The 17,508-nt window shown below is 51.7% G+C and overlaps 1 protein-coding gene across 5 annotated transcripts in view; it reads right to left on the bottom strand.

Annotated features, from left to right (window-relative positions):
• The window catches only part of STK32B (serine/threonine kinase 32B), a 435,418-nt gene that overhangs the window by 21,483 nt on the left and 396,427 nt on the right, over positions 1 to 17,508 (bottom strand). For all 5 annotated transcript variants that reach the window (NM_001133697.1, XM_024245627.3, XM_024245628.3 and 2 more), the window contains 3 exon segments: positions 6,851 to 6,915; positions 8,072 to 8,203; positions 14,880 to 15,005. In NM_001133697.1, coding sequence (NP_001127169.1) covers positions 6,851 to 6,915; positions 8,072 to 8,203; positions 14,880 to 15,005 — 323 coding nt within the window.

Raw genomic sequence — 17,508 nt, forward strand, 5'->3', positions numbered from 1 at the left:
AACCAATCTATTTCTTAAATGTGTTTGATTGATGTCTCATTCCTCCCTAAAATGTTTAAAACCAAGCTGTACCCTGACCACTTTGGGCACATATATGTTCTCAGGACCTCCTGAGGGCTGTGTCATGGGCCACGGTCACTCATATTTGGCTCAGAATAAACCTCTTGAAATATTTTACAGAGTTTGACTCTTTTTGTGAACAGTGTGTGTTGATTTAAAAAATGAAAAGAAGATAATGTCTGACACAATACTTAATTGAATGGCAGTATATCGGTCTGATAATTTTGTACATAATTAATATTACTAGCAAACATTGGGTAGTGCTGTCACCGAGGCTGTTAAATGCTTAGCATGTGTGCCATTTGTTCTTACAACAACCCTATGAAGTACATATTAACACCCCATTTTACAATTAGAAAGCTGACGCACTAGTTTGAGGTCTAAGGCCACAAAGCTAAAATCAGGATTTGTACCCAGGCAGTCTGGTTCCAGAGTGTGTGCTTTTAACCATTTACATATCCTGCCTCTCTGTAGTTAAAAAAGAAACGCCCTAAAACAAAACCCCAAGAAACCACAAAGACAGAGTTGAAATTACTGGAAAGTTGTGGGAGGACACATACCAAATTGAATGATGGTAATCGAGTTGGAAATGGAGGGTGGATATTGAAAGAGAAAAAGGCAAAAGTCATTGAGTTCCATTGTGCATACACTGCAAGAATCCCTTCTCTAGAATCCCTGGCAGAGACCCAGCCAGTCTTACCCAAGCCCTGCTCCCACCTCCCAAGGCAGCCCATCCCATCTGGGAATAGCTCAAGTCCTGAGAAACTTTTCCTTCACATAGAATTGAAATGGAGAAATCTGCTGCCCGAGAGCTCCATCTCCACTCCACCTCCACTGGCCTTAGGTCTGCTTTCTGGAACTAATAAATATTTGGATGATTCCAGTTTCTTTCTCATGGGATATTCCTCCAGTTCTTAGAACTCCCCTAGACTAGGCGAGGCATGGTGGCTCATGCCTGTAATCCCAGCACTTTGGGAGGCCGAGGCGGGTGGATCACCTGAGGTCGGGAATTTGTGACCAGCGTGACCAACATGGTGAAACCCTGCCTCTACTAAAAATACAAAATTAGCCGGGCGTGGTGGTGGGCGCCTGTAATCCCAGCTACTTGGGAGGCTAAGGCAGGAAAATTGCTTGAGCCCGGGAGGCGGAGGTTGCAGTGAGCCGAGATCATGCCACTTCACTCCAGCCTGGGTGACAGAACAGGACTCCATCTAAAAAAACACAAAACAAACAAAACAACAACAACAAAAAACGAAGAAGAACAAAGAAAAAGAAAAAAGAACTCCCCGGGATTAACTGTCTCCTGCCTCCCTCTGGATCTGCTTTGCACCACCTCCACCTCTTGTCAGCCTGGGAGTCTGACTTGGAGGAGCCATAGCCTAGGTGCCCATGCCTGTGGGCTTCCAGCTGGGCGTGGCCAATGGGAAGCCCCAGCAGAAATCATAGAGAGCAAGCGGTGCCAAGTGTGGGCACTGGTTCCCTAGCTTCCTCCCCACACTGCCGCCTGGGGTTGCTGGGAACATTGGAGGTCACTGCTCCAGTCAAGGCAGCCCCGTGATTGAGGCTGTCCATCCCCTCATCTCCAGCCTCCAGGGAGTAACACCTTGGCTTCTATGGAGCCCCAGGGTACTGCAGAGCCTCTGTGGTGTCTCTGTACCCACTCCATGTAAACGATTCTTTGTAAGTAAATTATCCTTTGAGTGTTTTCTCTGGGACTCTAATACAACATCTTTCCAGTCTCCCAGAGATTTCTCTTTTCTAAGTAAAAACTCAGTATAACTGGCAGTTCCACTTTTAAACCTCAACAGTTATTGGGAGATAACCTTGTAGGCAATTCTGATCTCACAAATTCAATAACAGCCTTTGGCCAGAAGCATTAAAGTTCTGCCAGTCTTATCAGCTGTTGCCTGAAGCAAAACGCATTTGAGGGAGTCTTTGGTTGGATTCAGCCAAACCCTGGGTGCTAAATGCAGAAAATGCAAAAACGCAAGGGAATCTCTTACCATCTTCTCCTCTCCCTCTCTCCGCCCCTTTGCAAATGAGACCACTCTGACAGAACTGAAGGGCAGCAGTCTCTGGTTTCTGAGTCATGGGGGACTGATATTCCCTATTTGTTGAGTGTCTCTTCATTCCACAACTTCTCATTTAATACCTACATCCCATCCTTTGGGAGAAAAGTGAACCAGGCCCATTTTTAGGGTGAGAATGGATGGGCAACTGGTAGTAGGTCACATGGCTTTTCAGAGGGGAGTCAAGCGTTCAAATGCAGAACTCTGCTCTTCCCCTCTTCCCAGCTAAGCATTCTTTTCACGGCCCCATTCTGGGCACTGGTACCAGTTGATTTCTCCCTAGACTCAGAGGTGAGGCTGAGCTTTTCCACTTCAGCTGGCTTAAGGGTGAAGTTTGCTGGGTCCTCCGTGGTGTGGGTGGGGGCACTGGAAGGACCCGCACTGGGGGCCTGACGGATGGGCAGTCACTAGGGGTCCTTACCACACACTCTGGCACCTGTTCCCAGCACACAGCAGGATTGAAGTTCCGGGCTCCCTTGGTGTTAAGTGAGGCCGTGTGACTAGTTCCGGCCAGTGAGCATGAATGAAGTGCTGTGTGCTACCATCAGGCTGGAGCATGTAATTCCCAATGGCAAAACTCCCCAGAGGGCTCTTCCCTCTGTCACAATCACTGCCATACGGAGTGGAGTGAGAAGCAGCAGGAAGATGTAGGAGCTGCACTCCAAGCTGACCTGCCATGGACATACAGCGTGAACAAGGAACACACTTGGTTGTTGTTAAGTCACTGAAACTGTGCGTTTGTACCTGGTTATGTGCTCAGAGAGGGGATGTGGGGATCCAGATGCTGGTGGGTGGTGAATAATGGACTCTGAGCCATTCTGAGCCAGAGCTCCCATCAGGACCTCTAGACTGTGTCTCTAGACAGAAAATGAGGCATTTGAGTGTTGTAAGCCATTTGAGAGGACACAATTCAGTTCAACACAGGGGTCTCAGATAGAGAGTCTAAGGCTTTTTCGTAAGAAGCCAGGGTGTGTGATAACAGCTAGATTAAGCAGTGAAAATCAACTTTAAGGACCCAGAAGAGAAGTTACTAGTTGCCCCTGTGTGCTTATTTCAGAACACCTCACTGCTTGTATTCTGTATTTTACATGAGTTAGCCGTCCACTGTGGGGCTGCTACCTCCGTGCCTGGGCAGCTGGCCCTCCCTGCAAGTTCTCCTTCCCCACACCCCCATCCATCTCTAGTTACTGTGTTCCATCTGCCCAGAGCTGGGAGCAGAGGGGCCAGGTGAGGAGACCACCTGCCTTCTCTCTATTACCTTGTCCAGCCCTCAGCATCTGTCGCTCTCTATTCTTTCATCTCCTGGACACCATGAACCGTACACTAGCATCTTTATTTTCCGAGTGGAGTGGACTGCCATTATTTTGTCTTTCTAACATTGGGTTTAACAGGAGCTGCCACCTTTTCATAGACCTTCCCTTCCAGGTCATAGCACCTCTTCTCTTGTCAGGACAGACACCAGTCATGTTGGATTAGGTGCCCACCCTACTCCAGTCTGACCTCATCATAACTCATTACATCTGCACCCACCCTATTTCCAAATAAGGTCACATTCTGAAGTCGTGGGGCTTAGGGCTTCAACGTATCTTTTTGAGGGACACCATACAACCTGCAGCAGGTGCAGTATCTCTAGATGCTAACAGGCCCTCTGATTACCCCCCTGGGACTGTGGCCCTCCTGTGTGATGTGTGATTTATCTTTGCAGCCTCCACTATGCAGGGAGCCTGCATCCCCCTGCATATTCTGCAGGAGCAATCGGTGTCAGGCTGATGGCCAGGTCTGCAGAGATTGAAAGGAGGCAGAACTGCTGGGGACCAGGGACGTGGTCCAGGCGGAGCACGATGACAAGCCTGGCTTGATGCTTGGCTCCCCCTGACCAGCCCTCGACTCACCACACTGCTCAAGTGGGGAAGAAGGTGCTGATTTAACTTTCCAGCTACTCAAGTGCCAGCAGTGCCTCTAACATGGGATTCCAGACACAAGTGAAGGATAAACAGGTCTCACTTTTTTTTTGATTTAAAGGAAAAATGCTTGTTTTGAGGCAATCATGTGTCATGCATCAACTTCTCATAGGCATTTTTTTTTTTTACTGCTGAGAAACTGCAGCAGGGAGGACTGTGGGTAGATGGAGCATGGCTCTCTTCCCACAAGATGAGGTGGGAATGGGATCGGCTGATGCATCTTGGGGGACACAGCAAAACCCTCTCCTGGACACCTTTATATGGCAGTAAGCCTGCACGCCTGCTGTGACAAGAAGCCTATCAGCCATCAGGGCCGCAGAGGAAGCACTTAGGTAAGCAGAGACAGGATGGAGAAGCAGGAACTGCAGCTCAGACCCCAGCCAACAGCTTCCCCCATGGCCATGCTCTCTGTGGCTCCCCATTGTCAGAAACACATGATGTCTGCCCTCTTTCTTTATTTTGCCGACTCCTGTAAACTATGCCAGCCTCACTTCCAATTCCCGATGCCAAATCTCAAGGGCGTCCATAGGCCAACTGCATTTCCCTCATGAATTCCCATTTCCACGTGAGGAAGAAAACATCTACTTGGTTGAAGCTCCTATATGGTGGGGTTTCTGCTAAAAGCAGCCAGACGCAACTCCTAAATGACACAGGGAAGGATGTCTCATTCTCATTTCCTTTTAAAAGGAAGAATCCAAATTGAAGCATGTTCTGGCACACAGCAAAAGGTGAAATGCGATTGCTGTCTGCTTGGGTCCCACACAGCTTAGCTTTTTGCAGGCTCACGTTTGCCAGCAGCTGCTCTCATTGGACTCCATGGCCCACACACAGAGAATGAAGGCTGCCTGAGCCAAAGATCACTGATGCTCTTTGAGCAGAAGTTCCTGGGTCTGGGTTTCTAAGTCTGGGGGAAGGGCCATGAGCCTCAGAGCAGGCAGGACTGCAGGGAAATTGGGATAAGCTCTGAAACCAATCACGATGTCAGCCCCCGTCTTCTCCAAGTCTGATAGGCTGTGGCTGCAGAGGCCCTTCCTGTGTTGTTGGCCAGAGCTGGGAGACCCCCAACATGTGGTCCCCTAGCAGGTGAGGCTTGCTGCCCAAGCCTGGTGTGTGTGTCTGTGCTGATCTGGACACCCATTGGCCCTCAGAGGTATAGCCACTTAGGGTCAGTGAAAGGCTGCTGCCTCCTTTGCCTCCCCAGTGTCGACTGGGACTGGGGCCCTGTCCTGCCCACTGGCCCATGGCTGGAACCCAAACACCCAACCCTGCCCCATCCCTCACCTCTCCCCACTCTCTAGGCTCTGGTAATCCAAGCCTCCTAACCAGCTGCAGGGCCCTGCATCAGCCACGCTGTCTTCCTTCTCTGTGCACTGTTCGCACTCCTGGAATGCCACGTTTTCCCCTACATGTCCCTTAGGACTTGGCCCAGCACGCCACCTAGAGAACTTCCCCAACCACCCAGGCTGAGCTAGGTGTCTGCTGTGACACGCACTGCCCTGGGCAGCCCTTGGCCTTAGCACGTGTCCCCTGCGCTGTTAGCATCTGCTGAAAGCCAAAACGGTTGAATACTGGGGGTTGCATAAGGGCCTGCAATCAATGAATTTTTGAGTCAATCAATATTTGAATCTCCTGGAGGGCAGGAAGCCTCTCTGATTTGCCTCTACCAACCCAAAGCCTGGCTTAGTGTGGGTCAAATGGGGCTCATCGGCTGCCCCTGCTGGAGCCCCAGCTCTGACAAGTCAGCCACAGCCACAAATCTCATATATATATATATATATTTTTTTTTTTTTTAGACGGAGTCCTGCTGTTTGCCCAGGCTGGAGTGCAGTGGCGTGATCTCGGCTCACTGCAAGTTCTGCCTCCCGGGTTCACGCCATTCTCCTGCCTCAGCCTCCCGAGTAGCTGGGACTACAGGTGCCCACCACTGCGCACAGCTAACTTTTTGTATTTATAGAAGAGATGGGGTATCACCATGGTCTCGATCTCCTGACCTCGTGATCCGCCCGCCTAAGCCTCCCAAAGTGCTGGAATTACAGGCGTGAGCCACCGCGACCGGCCTCCCCTAGATATTATCATTGGCTGGAACCGAGCCTGAGGTGTCTGCCTGCTTTGTTGACCAGCCCCTTAGAGGGCGGTCCCATGGCCAGGGCACATCCCACCTAGCCCCTCCCAGACTCCCTGTGTCTCTTTTCCCATCCCAGGCTACTGAGGTTCCAGCATCCCCCACCGACCTTACCCAAGTAAATATTAGTAACAATAGTCACCTTCCCGTGTTGAGAACCCCTTCCATACCAGGTGCTGTGGGACAACAGCCTCATTTAATTTTCACAGCCCCGCGTGTTAAGGAAGCCTCTCCACTGGGCTGATGCTGACGAGGAGGCTCAAGCAGGGTAAGGTCACTCTGCAGTGGCAGAGCCAGGACTTGGCCCCAGACAACTTGACCCCAGCGCTCTTACTTTTCATCACAGTGAGGCTGCCTCTCCGCCTGTGTTCCTGTGTGCCCGCTCAGGGCTGCTGCAGCCTCCCCATTCTCATGGGAGCTCCCACAGACTGGCTCAGGCCACACAGCAGAGGCAGGATTAGAGCCCTAATTCAAAATCCAGGAGTTTCATCCCCAGCAGGGCCCTGTGTCTCACCTCAGTGATACCTTCCCTTTCATCATCAAGGCTGGTTTGGGGGGCAGGGACTGTGATTCTGCCAGGGGGACCTTGGATCACTTAGGACGGGCTTTGCCCAAGGGGTACAGTGTGAAGGACTTACTTCTCTCTGTTGAATATGATGAATTCCTTCCGGACAGTCTCCAAACACTGCTGCAGGTGTCCATTCTGTCAAAGAGCACAGAGAGGTGACTAAATGACAGGGCATGGTCCAGGGACACACGGTAACGGAGCATCGGAGGACGGCAGATTGACCTAGATGGAAACCTCAGATGCTTGGGACCGGGACAAGACAAGCTAAGTGTCTGGGGCTGACCCTGACTGCATGGGTGGCTGTGTCCAAGGGTAGCCTGGTGGACAAAGATGCTTTTCTCCACGTTAAGCCATTAAATCCAACTTAAAAACCATGTTAGAATGGAATATGGGCTGAAATTCAGGAGCTTATTTTCCTGACCACTTAAGGCCCACGTGAGAGGCATGGAAAATTCACGACCATCATGCCAGGGGCTCAACTTTTAATAGACTTTTATAGGGGAGGGGGGTGTTGTGTGTTGAATTGTGTCATCTGAAAGGTATCTTGAGTCTCAGCCCCCCAGTACTTATGAATATGACGTTATTTGGAAATAGAACCTTTACAGATGTAATCCAGTCAAGATGAAGTCACAGTGAATTAGGCCCTAAGCCCAGTGACTGGGGTCTTTATATGAAGGCCATATGAAGACATGCGAAGACACAGAGAATAAGGCCATGCAGCGATGGAGGGAGAGACTGGAGGCATGCAGCTGCGAGCCAGCGAAGGACAAGGGGGCTGGCCGCCACTGGAAGCCTGGGGAGCCAAGGACGGCCCCTCCCCTACAGCCTTTGGAGAGAGCTGGGCTCTGTGGAGACCTTGAGTTTGGACTTCTGGCCTCTAGAACTGTGAGAGAATAAATGTGGGTTGTTTTAAGCCACTCAGCTTGTGGCAGCCCCAGGAAACGAATACAGAGGCCCACAGAGGCAAAGTGCCCAGGACCCACAAAAGTCATCGTGCAGCCCTGGAGGCCTCTGCGGTACAAAATCGTTCTCAAGGGTGCAGCAGGACCGCTGGGTCCCTCCCTGTGCCTTAGAGGTACACAAGCTTCCTCCTGTAGGAACAACGCTCAAGGAATGCCTTACTTCACTCTTTCCCCCTACTTGTTTGATGGTAGCATTTTATTTACTGCAAAATAAGGAAATTGGAAGGGAGAAGTGAAATGTCCCCTTTTTGCTAAAAAGTGGCCTGGCTCAGTCATTTCCCTATGAGCACAGGATTTCTCTCCTGGAACGGCTCCCACGAAGCGCTCACCAGCGGGCAGCTGTCCTTCGTGCCATCCCTGGATCTGTTCTTTGCCAACCGCTTCTTCTTTTTGTGAAGTGGCTTGGATTCTAGAATCATCTCTTCAAGCTCAAATGTGGGATCGCAATTCAACCTCCCTTTCTAAAGGGGAGTAGAAAAGAAAACATGGTCTGTCTGCATTCCACCCATCACTGAATTTTCTTTTCATTAATTCTATCATTCATTCATTCAACAAGTAATGAACTACTCTTGTTGGATACACGGGTTACCTTTGTTTCTGTTTTCTGATGATAAAAAGCAACACGTTCTCACTGTGTACATCATTTATTTACACACATGGTCCCCCTGGGGCAACCGCACTCCTGTTAACATCCAGGTATTTCCTGAGGCCCCTTTCTATGCCTGTTTTTCATACTAGGTTGAGTTCAGTTTTCGAATCTGATTTTTTCACTTATTATTTTATCCTATGCACATTGTCCTGTCATTACTATCTTTTTTATAAAAGTCATTCTAAATAACTTAAGAATACAATTTCAGCTCAAAATCTGCCCAACTTCCTGCCCTGGTTCCCTGCTCCGTACCCCCATCTCCCGCCCCCTGGCAGCTAGAGTCAGCTGACCCTCAGGCCTGGCCCTGCTCCTGGCCAGGGGCTCCTCCCGCTGTGATCAGGAGGAATTTAGGTCTTCCTGACTTCTGGGCCTTGGACCCAGATTCCTGGTAGCCACTTTCATTCCTCAGCTGTAGCCCAGATGATGGCCCCAGGTGCCAGTCCCCAAAGGCAATGCAGCCCAGTGGCTATAACAGCAGCTTTGGAGCAGCACAGGGGAAAAATCCCAGTTCTGCTACTTCCTGATCTTGTAAGTTTCATGACTTCCTTGGGACTCAGTTCATTATCTGTAAAGTTTGGGTAACAATAATTCTCAAATAGGGAATTAATAATATAATATCTATAAAGTACTTCAAGCAGGGCCTGGCATGAAGCAAGTCCTCCCTACAGTGGTGGTCCCTGGGCCTGTTAGGACCTGGGCCTGCTGTTACTTGGCCAAGAAGGAGAGAGGCGAGGCACAGCCTTGAGGTCAGCCAGCCTTGCCACTGGGCCCTGTGTCCTCTCCTTTTACCTGCGTGATGCTGAGGGAGATTCGTAACCTCTCTCTGCCTCAGTTTCCTCATCATTGTGAAATATGGCAGGCTCAGAGTTTGTTTAGGGATCAGATTATAAGAGTTTGCCAAGCTTCCAGAACAGTGGCTGCCTGACCATGGTGGCTGTTCCACAATTGGCCATTCCCTCTGCTTCTCTGCTGTCCCCTCACCTCCCTAGGATTACTGGCCTTGAACCCAACTTACAAGAAAGGGTCTTGCTACCTAAAGCTGAACTTGCCTTGGCCATGCTGCCTAATCCGCTTGATGCCAGCCAGTGCCTTTGCCATGACCTGGAGGCAGGAGGAAGACAGGGACTTTGCAGACAGAACTGGGGAAAGTCCTGGCTTCCCTAACTCCCAGGAACTCCCTAAACCTCTATGGGCCTCAGTTTCCATATTGTAAGATGAGGGCACTAGTGCAAGTTTGTGAGGCTGACATGAGAAAATGCAAGAAAAGCTCCTAGCCCAGCCCCTGCCACACAGTAGTTGCCCAATAAATGCTACCGAGTTGTCACTGTGTCATTTGTGGGCTGATGGAGTGGAGTCCTATGTCCTTTGCCCCCTGCTTTCTCAGTCCTAGAGCCTGGGCCTCATCCTTTCTGTTGTGACCTGCTGTGGACCCTCCTTGGGTTCGCGGTGCCAGTGGCCTCTCCCTTCCCCTGCCTGGCACTGGGCTTTGTCCATCATCACCAACTCCTGGAACTCAGCTATGATCACCTTCCCTGATTTCACACATCTGTCCTCCAGAAGTTGCCCTCCCCTAAGGAGCAAGTTGAATCTCAGGCCCAGGTCTCTCCAGACCTGTTTTACCTGCCACTCATTCATTCATTCATTCATTCGTTCATAAATATGCAGGCTCTGCCTTGTTTTGCCTGCCACTCATTCATTCATTCATAAAAATGCAGGCTCTGGATCTAGACCATCTGAATTCAAACTCTGTCAATTTCTCACTGAGAAATCTTGGGCAGTTGCCTAACCTTGCTGAGAATGCCATTAACAGGATCCACTGCCCAGGACTGGTGTGAAGCTGACACAAGATGAGGCACACAAAGTTATCAGAACAATGGCAGGTACACAGAACACGCTCAGACCTGTTGGCCATCATCATTCGTTCATTCACATGACAAGCACACACTTAGGCCTTCTAGTGCCTTCTATTGTCACCCATTGTTCTGGGGTCTGGCTCAGGCAGAGGTCAGCCAACACTTCGGGGCCCCCCCCCCCCGAAGCTCCCAGCGGGATGGCAGGCGCACTGTAACAGAGTGTTCTCACCACTGATGTATCCCTAGGCACTCGTGCAGAGGGTTGCAGGAGAGGCTGAGGCCTGCTCTATGCAGGGAGGTGGTGGCGCTGGCTGGGAATGTCCCACAGGAGGCCAAGCTTGGGCTTGTCTTTCATTCAGAAGGTGACATAATTTGCATGTCCCCTGCAAATCTCATGTTGAGATGTAATTCCCAGTTTGGGAGGTGGGGCCCAGTGGGAGGTGTTTGGTTCATGGGTACGGATCCCTCATGGCTTGGTGCTGTCCTCACAATAGTAAGTGAGCTCTTGTGAGAGATCTGGTAGTTTAAGAGCGTGTGGCACCCCCCACCCCCACTGCTGTTCCTGCTCCTGCCACGTGACACACCTGCTCTTGCTTCACCTTCCGCCCTGACTGGAAGCTCCCTGATGCCTCCCCAGAAGCAAAGCAGATGCAGGTGCCATGCTTCCTGTACAGCCTGCAGGACTGTAAGCCAGTTAAGCCTCTCTTCTTTATAAATTACCCAACCTCAGTTATTCCTTTATAGCAATGCAAGAATGGCCTAACACGAAGGCTTCTGCTGAGACTGGCGACTGGGCCAGTCCTTGCTTTATGCTGTCTTGAAGGATGGGTAGGGGACTGCCTTGTGGACAAGGAGAGGAAGGGATCACCAGAAGAGGAAGTGGCCTGTGCAAGGTTCCAGCTAGGAGACAGCACAGCCAGAGGGGGACTATGGGCCTGTGGGTGGGGCTGAGGCTCACAGCCCTGTAGGTGAGCATGTGGTAGGGAGCTTGCTTGTGTGTGGTGTTTGTATGGGAGTGTGCCTGTGTGTGAAGGTGTGTGTGGGTGAGTATATATGTAAATGCATGTGTTTGTGTAGGGTGAGTAGGTATGTGTGTGAGACTGTGGGGGCAAGTGTGCATATGCGTGTGTGGGGGAACGAGTGTGTGTGTGTCTGTGTGAGTGTGACTGTGAGTGTGTGAGTGTGCATCAGTGTGTGGGTGTGTGCGGGAGAGGGGCTGAGGAGGAGCAGCAGGCGAGGGTGGTGCAAAGGCAGGCACCTGCCAACAGGCTCAGGCACACAATATGGCAAAGCCACAGGCTGGCCCCAGGTGCCCCCCAGGGCATCCCAGCACACAGCCTCGGGGAAGGCTCAGACACCACGCGAGGAAGCGTTAATTAGGCAATTTGTGCCTGATGTGCAGGACTGCATGGAGATTCCCAGCCTTCGTCAATCTCGCCCTGAGTTTGGCAGATCAGAGCCGGTGAAGAAGGTGGACTGTCCAAAATGCGCAGAAGTCAGCCAGGGTCATGCGCGCAGAGCCGAGGCTTTGGAAGCCTCTGGGCACTACTCCCCAGGCTCTGTGAAGGGCCTGGTTTCTCATCTGATCTGTGAAGAATTGGGGTGCAGCTGCCTGAGGTCACAGAGATGGCAGAAGAGACCCAAACTTTTATTCCTGGCTGAGCAGAGCCTGCTGGTCTCCTTCCGAGGGCTCTGCCCTGTGGTTTATTTTCTGTCTTTGTAGGTTTATTGGCTTATGGCTCCACAAAACCCTACCCTTGTGGTTGTCAACTGGGAACAACTTTATCCTCAGGGGATGCTTGGCAATGTCTGGAGACATTTTTGTTTGCACAACAGAGGGGATGCTAATGGCATCTCATGAGTACAGTCCCGGGGTGCTGCTAAACACTGTACAAGGCAAAGGACAGTCCCCCATCCCAAAGAATGGTCCCTCCCCAAAGGTCGACCCGCAGTGGGGGCTGCCTACTGTTGTCTGCCTACTGTTGTCTGTAAGCTCCCTGGCAGCTGGCCCCGGGGCTGTTTTCTTCCCAGGGGTCCAGCTCCTGTGCAGCACAGTGCTGGTGGGTGTAGGTGCTCGGGGGACACAGATGGTGACAGTAAGGTCTGTGCTTTTCACTTTCTCATTGGCCAGCGGAATAGGGTGGGAAATGGGATGGAGACTGCCTGCCCCCAGCATTGAGCCATTGCCCCTGCAGCTGCCCCTGCTGGCCCCAAGGCACACTTGCACACCACAGACACACACAGACACACAGGCACACAGACAAAAAACACAGGCATGCGCACACACACACACACACAAATGCACAGGCACACACAGACATATAGGCACACACACAGGCACACGGACACATACAGACATACAGACACACAAGCAGGTACACACACACAGACACGCACACATAGATACACACACATACAGACACAAAAACAGAGGCACACACACACAGATACACAGGCACACACACACAGATGCACAGGCACACACAGACATATAGGCACACACACACGGGCATGCACACAGACATACAGACGTACAGACACACAGACACACGGGTACACACAAATGCACTGGCATGCACACACAGACACACGGAGATACACAGGCACACACAGATGCACAGGCACACATAGACATATAGGCACACACACACGGGCATACACACAGACATACAGACGTACAGACACACAGACACATGGGTACACACAAATGCACTGGCATGCACACACAGACACACGGAGATACACAGGCACACACAGATGCACAGGCACACACACACACACACTTCCACACATACCCACACAGGCACATACAGCTCCCAGTTGGCCAAGTGAAACCCTAAAATAATTATATTGGGAGAACAGCGGAGAGCTCTACCTGAACAGCCACTCTATGCTAAGCCTGCCCTGGACACTTTGTCCCCATGGCCTGTTTCCACAGCAATCCGAGGGGTGTCTGAAGAGCCAGGGAGCTTTGTGAACTCAGAGGCAGCACCATGTCCACTCCGGGGTCAAGGAAGCCTTCCAGCCAGGCAGAGTCCCTAAGGTCAGGCAGGTCTGGGTGGGTAGAAGGAGGTCCAGGCAGTGGGAACGGCACATGGCCAGGCCTGGAAGACAGGGACAAAGCCCTGTGCGACCTGCCATTCCATAGCCTGTCTGGAGCCCTGCCTGGGAGGGAAGTGGGGAGAAAGGTGGGCTCAGAGGAGAGCAGGGCCAGCCCTGGACCAGGTGTACTGGCTAAGCAGGTGGGGATGCAACGCTGCTCACAGGGAGAGGACGGGAACAGACTAGCGTCAGCCAGGCTTGGCATCGGTTGGATTCAGTGGTGAACACTGGGCAGGCTGTGGGGAGGGTCTGTGTTCAGAAACGTGTGTGTGCACTGCTACCACAGTTTGTGAAAAGGGTCTGGAAGCCTGGCACTCTTGGAGAAACTGATGTGGGGAAACATTATTTTTGCACCAAAAGGAGTGACAGAAGTCTTTAAAATAATCTGACATGAAACACTAGCCGGGGAAGTCTGAGGCTCCCCAGGAACCAGCCTAGAAATCTCTTGCCTTCCAGGCTGGAGTCTCCACCTCTATTCACATAATACGGGGCTGGAACAGGCAACAACAAAGAGCAAATGTTGTGGTCTCTTTGCTGCTCACACCACTGCTACCGGGCAGGGCAAGGACAGGTGAGCGGTTGGGGTGTGCTCTCCTAGGTCACACATGGCAGAGGTGGCTGAACTGGAATGTCACCCAGGATTTCCGTCCCAATTGTCACTATTCCTCAGGTGCTCTCTGCAATTCCTCCAAGAGAAATGCAACTGCTCAAAGGAAGGGACCACAGGAGGCTTCCAGGCAGGTCCAAACTTTCAGCGTCTCTCCTGGAGGACCCAGGAGCCTCCAGATCCTGCCAGAAGCCTCCTTTAAATGTAAATCCAATGCTTTCACTTCCCTGCCTTAAACACTCCAGTTTCCGGGGGACAAAACCTAAAACCTTGACCGTGGCCTCTGGAAGTCTTTTTGGCGTAGCATGTGTTCCTTCCTGGCCCCATTTCCTATTATATTCCCTCTGGTTCATTCCCTTAAATGCTATAAAATTGTTCTTTGAAACCCAGGCTTTCTACTGCCTTCAAGAGTGTGATCTTGGCGATCCCTTTGCCTGGAAGGCTCAGTGCCCATCCCTGCGGTCCTGGTTCCCTCACTTCACCTCTAGGTCTCTGCCGACCCTCCCTAAAAGAAGCCCCTGCCTCTGCCCCTCCCATCCCACCTCTCTCTCTGCCGAGCTTGTGCAACAAGTACTGACTGCCCTGTCGGGGTAGGTCATTGCCTGTCTTCCTCTACTCAGCAGTCAGCTCTGTGGAGGCAGAAGAGTAGATCAGCCTGCTACTCCCACACCTGGACCTGAGCACCTGGGGGTGGGATTCAATGACAGACAGAAGGCTTGGCACCCCCAAAGGACCTACCACAAAGAGGGAAGCTGCACGGCTGGGACCCTGGAAATCAGGCCCAAGTTCAGGAAGACATAAGCCCTTGGTGCTCAGGTGGCCGTGGCCAGCAGAGGGCTCACTGGCCAGCTGCCAAAGTCTTGCTTTGCACCAAGGCGGGGACCCTGCAGAGGGGTGGCATGACATCAGGTGGGACTTCCACTCACATTGGGCACAAAGCCGGGCATCAGTGCCTTCTCGAACACCGCGTCCCAGTTCATGTCGGCCAAGTAGGGCACGCTCTGTATGTCACGAAGGCTGGACAGGCGGCTCTCAGGATCCTTGGTCAGGAGCTGCAGTCAGAGGGCAAATGAGTTTCCGTGAATTGGGCATCCCTCAAGGTTAGCGGGGACTCTGAAGGAGGGAGTCTCAGGGCAACTAATGTACCTCTGCTCTTCATGCTCTATTGATATTGTGCCCTGTCTGGGTCGCTGTTGTTGGAAGTGCCATCTGCACTCATCTCTTTATAGCCAGGGAGAAACTGAGAGGTCAGACTGCTTCTGCAAGGTCATCCAGTGAGGGACTGTTAGGGCAGGGACCAGACTTTCAGCCCCCATGTTCCTTTCTGGGACTGGAGCCTGTAACAGGCTGCCTCTCTGATGTCTGGAGAAGCATCAAATTACAAATAGAAAGAATTAGCTGCCTCATCTTAGGATTTCCAACTTGGTAATGGGAAGCACCAAACTGTAATAAAATTTATTCCTGGACAGCTACGAGGTGACCTCTGTGACCTAATGAAGTGGCCTCATTTCTAGCCAAGGGGACACTTTTTAGCTTCTAATTGAGTTTCAGCTAATAAGGAGTGATGTAGCAAAAGAACAGCTGAAGACTATCACCTGGCATCCCTGCAGGGCTCCCAACTTGCCAAAACCCTGTAGCTTATCTCTTGAAAAAGCACAGGGGCCAAGAATGAAAAGACAGAGGCCTGGCCCTGGGACTGCCATTTAACAGCTGTGACCTTGGGCGAGCTGCTGGGTGCCCTGGGCTCATTGCCTCCCCTGAAAGCAGGGGGAATAATGGAGACTTCTCCACTTCCAGCTCATGGTAGGATGAGACCAAATGGGACTGGTAAGGACCTGGCACATACTTAGAAAGGGAGGGGGGCACACCAGGGTCCCCAGGTGGAGCTGGAAGTCAGAGCCCCCTGCCAGTTCACACGTACCTGTCGCTGCAGAAATCTCCCAGCTATGCCCATTGAGTGGCTGGAGTCACAGCCCACAGGGATAGCTAGCAGGAGTTGCATCTGCTGATCATGGCTGCCACTCTTTAGGGGCTGTCCCAAAACAGTGGGTGCCAACTTAAGCAGGTTCCACTTCAATGCCATCTGGAAGTTCACTGTTCAGGGCAGCTGTTCTGAAAACATGCTGATGCCCAGACCCGAGGGCCAGATTCTGAGTCACTCGGGTGGGCTGGGAGGGGCAGGCATTGGTGGTATGTAAGGCTTCCACATGCTTCTAATGAGCAGTCAGGGTTAAGAGACACTGACTTATAAGAACCAGGTAATGGGATGTGAGGGTGATCTGGCTGTGACACCTGTCACGCCATTGATCGCCAGGGTTGATTTGGCTGATCTGGCTGGCTAGGCAGGTGTCCCCTTTGCTCTCTCATAGCTCCATGTGCGTCCCTCCGAAAGCTGTGCACTCGGTCAAAGAGGACGACCATCCCCAATAGAGGAGGATCGGTCTTTGGTCAAGGGTATATGAGTAGCTGTGCTCCCCTGCTAGAGCCTCCAAACAAGCTCTCAAGAACCAGGTGGTGGATTTCCTTTAAAGTAATTTAACAGATTCATAATTCAACACGCCATTATAGCCATGTAGGGATTAAAAGCTGGGACCTGGAGTTAGGAGGGTTTGGATTAAAACCCTACTTCTGCCTTTTAATAGCTCTGTGGCATTGGTTGAATGATTTTGGTTTCCTATGCCTCAGCTTTCTCATCTTTGGTACTGGGATAATGACACTCCCCCTGCTCACAGGGCTTGGGAGGAGTAAGGGAGAAGAGCCATTATATGGCCCAGAACACAGGACCCTCAACAGTGCTGGCTGCTATTGTCATCATTCCTTTAAAAACAACTGGGTGCCAACCTCACGCAAGACTCAGCTCCATGCAAGACTCAGCTCCATGCAAGACTCAGCTCCACGCATCGTGGAGGATGTGAAGGGAGCCTTGAAGGCAGGGCACCAAGATCTCCTGCCCATGCTGGACTGCAGTGCACACCAGAACCACCTGGAGAGCTCATGGAGACACAGACAGTAGGACCCTCCTCAGGTGTCTGATTCAGGTCTGGGTGGAGCCTGAGGATGTGCATTTCTAACAGGCTCCCACATGATGCTGATGCTGGCTGGTCCTAGGCCCATACCTTGAGAACCACTGCTTTAGTCTAATAGCAACAGTTCCTGCGGAAAGTCAAGGAGATTCCTTCCTTCCTTCCTTCCTTCCCTCTCTCCCTCCCTTCCTTCCTTCCTTCCTCTCTCCCTCCATCCCTCCCTCCCTCCCTCCCTCCTGCCTCGCCTCGCTTCTTTCAGAGTTTCGCTCTTATTGCCCAGGCTGGAGTGCAATGGTGCAATCTCGGCTCACCACAACCTCCGCCTCCCATGTTCAAGTGATTCACCTGCCTCAGCCTCCAAGTAGCTGGGATTACAGGCATGCACCACCATGCTTGGCTAATTTTGTATTTTTAGAGAGATGGGGTTTCTTTATGCTGGCCAGGCTGGTCTCGAACTCCTGACCTCATGTGATCCACCTACCTCAGCCTCCCAAAGTGCTGGGATTACAGGCGTGAGCCACTGCGCCCAGCC

This window comes from Pongo abelii, chromosome 3 (genome assembly GCF_028885655.2).
Source record: "Pongo abelii isolate AG06213 chromosome 3, NHGRI_mPonAbe1-v2.0_pri, whole genome shotgun sequence".
Taxonomy (NCBI): Eukaryota; Metazoa; Chordata; class Mammalia; order Primates; family Hominidae; genus Pongo; species Pongo abelii.